This window comes from Echinops telfairi, unplaced genomic scaffold, assembly GCF_000313985.2.
Source record: "Echinops telfairi isolate 266 unplaced genomic scaffold, ASM31398v2 ScPeMD7_2010;HRSCAF=2546, whole genome shotgun sequence".
In the NCBI taxonomy this organism is placed as follows: Eukaryota; Metazoa; Chordata; class Mammalia; order Afrosoricida; family Tenrecidae; genus Echinops; species Echinops telfairi.
This window is the reverse complement of record NW_022105908.1, coordinates 3725415-3727665: the sequence shown is the minus strand read 5'-3', so window position 1 is coordinate 3727665 and position 2251 is coordinate 3725415. Positions and strand designations below refer to the sequence as shown.

The 2251-nt window shown below is 37.1% G+C and overlaps 1 protein-coding gene across 2 annotated transcripts in view; it reads left to right on the top strand.

Annotated features, from left to right (window-relative positions):
• Positions 1-2251, top strand: part of MAP2K4 (mitogen-activated protein kinase kinase 4) — a 55193-nt gene that overhangs the window by 31584 nt on the left and 21358 nt on the right. For both annotated transcript variants that reach the window (XM_004709181.2, XM_045293484.1), the window contains exon 5: positions 1624-1675. In XM_004709181.2, coding sequence (XP_004709238.1) covers positions 1624-1675 — 52 coding nt within the window. The remainder of the gene's footprint in view (positions 1-1623; positions 1676-2251) is intronic.

Here is a 2251-nt window from a genome sequence, read left to right as displayed (position 1 = left end):
CATTCTCAAAACATTTGCTCTCCACTTAAGCCCCTAGCATCAGGTCCTCATTTTTCCCCCTCCCTGTCCGCTCTCCCCTCCCTCATGAACCCTTGATAATTTATAAATTATTATTTTGTCATACCTTGATTGAAGATAGGCTTTTTCATACAGTTTTATTAAAAGAAACTAGGTCATACTAGATATTTGATTTTTTGATAGATACTTTAAATTTTATATTAATCTGTTTAATCCCCCCTCTCTATTACTACCAAATTCACTAATATCTAAGAGTTGGTTACTATTCACTAGTAATTATAAAGTAACAATAATAGAATTATGACTGAGCTAATGTTTATTATTTATGTGTGTCAGGTCAAGATCTTAGGACATTTAAGTGTAACATCATCTATGAAAAATACTATATTACCACTTTCACAGATGATAAAAGTGAAGCATAGGATAGTTCAGAAATTCATTTGATTTTGAAGTTTATATATTTGTCAGTGATAAATGATTGATGTCCAGGCAGCCTGAACCAAGAGTCCTATTCTTACTGTGCTTGTGGTGACCAGGAAGTCAGAAATCAAAGATAAAATTATTTTATCATATACTTTGTCTAAAATATATATCCATAACTAGTTTTATTATATATTTGTCAACAGTTCCCCGACCTGGCGATCAACCTTTATACAAAGCTAAGCTCAACATTCGAAATTACTCTATGTTAAATTGAATGTTCTCGTGAATTTATAACCTAGTAATGATCACAAGAATAGGTTTGATGAGTAGTTTAAGCTGTTGAGTAGAAAACTGATGATCTGAAATATAACCCCCTACCTGACTCAATAAAAATTATACATACATACATATATACATATATATGTACGTGTGTATATTTATTTATTTACAGTTAGTCTGGGTAGACTACAGAAACAAATTCATGGACATTCATATGTGTATAAGAAAGATCTTTATATAAAAGAGCACTTATATAGTGAGAATCATCCCAGCCCAGTCCAGGTCAAGTCCAAAAGTCCAATATTAGTCCATATGTCCAATACTAGTGCATAAATTCCTCCTTAGACTCATGCAGCCATGCAATAATGCAGGAAGATCACAGGCCAGTGGGTGGAAAGTCTCATAGATCCAGTAGCGGTGGAAGGATCTCGGGGCTGGCGTGGGTCTCCCCATAGCTCCTCCAGTTCCATGGCTCCGGCTCTATCAGTGTGTCTCCATGTGGCTTGTCAACAGGAATGTCTCACAAGGAGACAAGCAGAGAGCCTGTGCCTTCTGCCTCCAGGGAAGAAGAGAGGAGTTCCTGAATCCTCAGGAGAAGGCCAGGCCCATCCAGGGGCTTCATTGGCTGTGGCTTGATTGATTGAAAGGCTAGACTCTGCCCCTTCGCAAGTTGACAGGATTGTGTAACTGATACATACACACACACACACACACACACACACACACACGCACACACAATTGCAGATTGTATTTGCCTTTTAAGAAGAGACTAAGGAAGAGAAAGGGGCATTGACGCTTTCGTGGACAACCAACCTACACAGAACTATTTGGGTATTACTTAACCTGTTGTGTGGTTTAACAATAAAGAAACACTTTATCACAAGTCTATTTTTTCCTCCCTAGACTGTGAAAGCACTAAACCACTTAAAAGAAAACTTGAAAATCATCCACAGAGGTAGGTGTGGCTTTTCTTGTAGAGTGAAAATGAGAAGTATTGAAAATGGCAGTATCGTGCTAAAAGCTTTTTTTCTGGTAAAAATAACGTACCAAAATATCTAATTTGCTTCTTAAGTGTTTTTAATTTAAACATTGGATATTTGATTGAATGTTTTTCTTTAGAATCTATAGATTTCACCTTAACTTATTAACTAGTTGAACTTAGAAATTCAAGCAGACTTTGCAGGTTTTCATTACTCTTAGTTGAAAAATAATCATTTATTTGCCTGATAGATAATTAATGATCCGCCCAGGTATAAATATAGGAGAAAGATGAGCCTGTCTACTCTCTTCAAGATTTACCTCCATAAGCATTGATAGGTCACAGTGAGTTGGAATGGACTATCAGATGGCCCATTCTGTGGCTATTCAAAGAATGAGGGATAGTGGCCGGCAGCATTTGAAGGACATGTGACTCCCAGTCAGCTGTTTTTTCTCTACTTCAGAGCATGCTTCTACAGAATTGAGAGAGGTCCTTTCATTGGAGCTAGACCCCCACATTCCAAGAAGACATGTGTTATTTGGGAAACAGTGA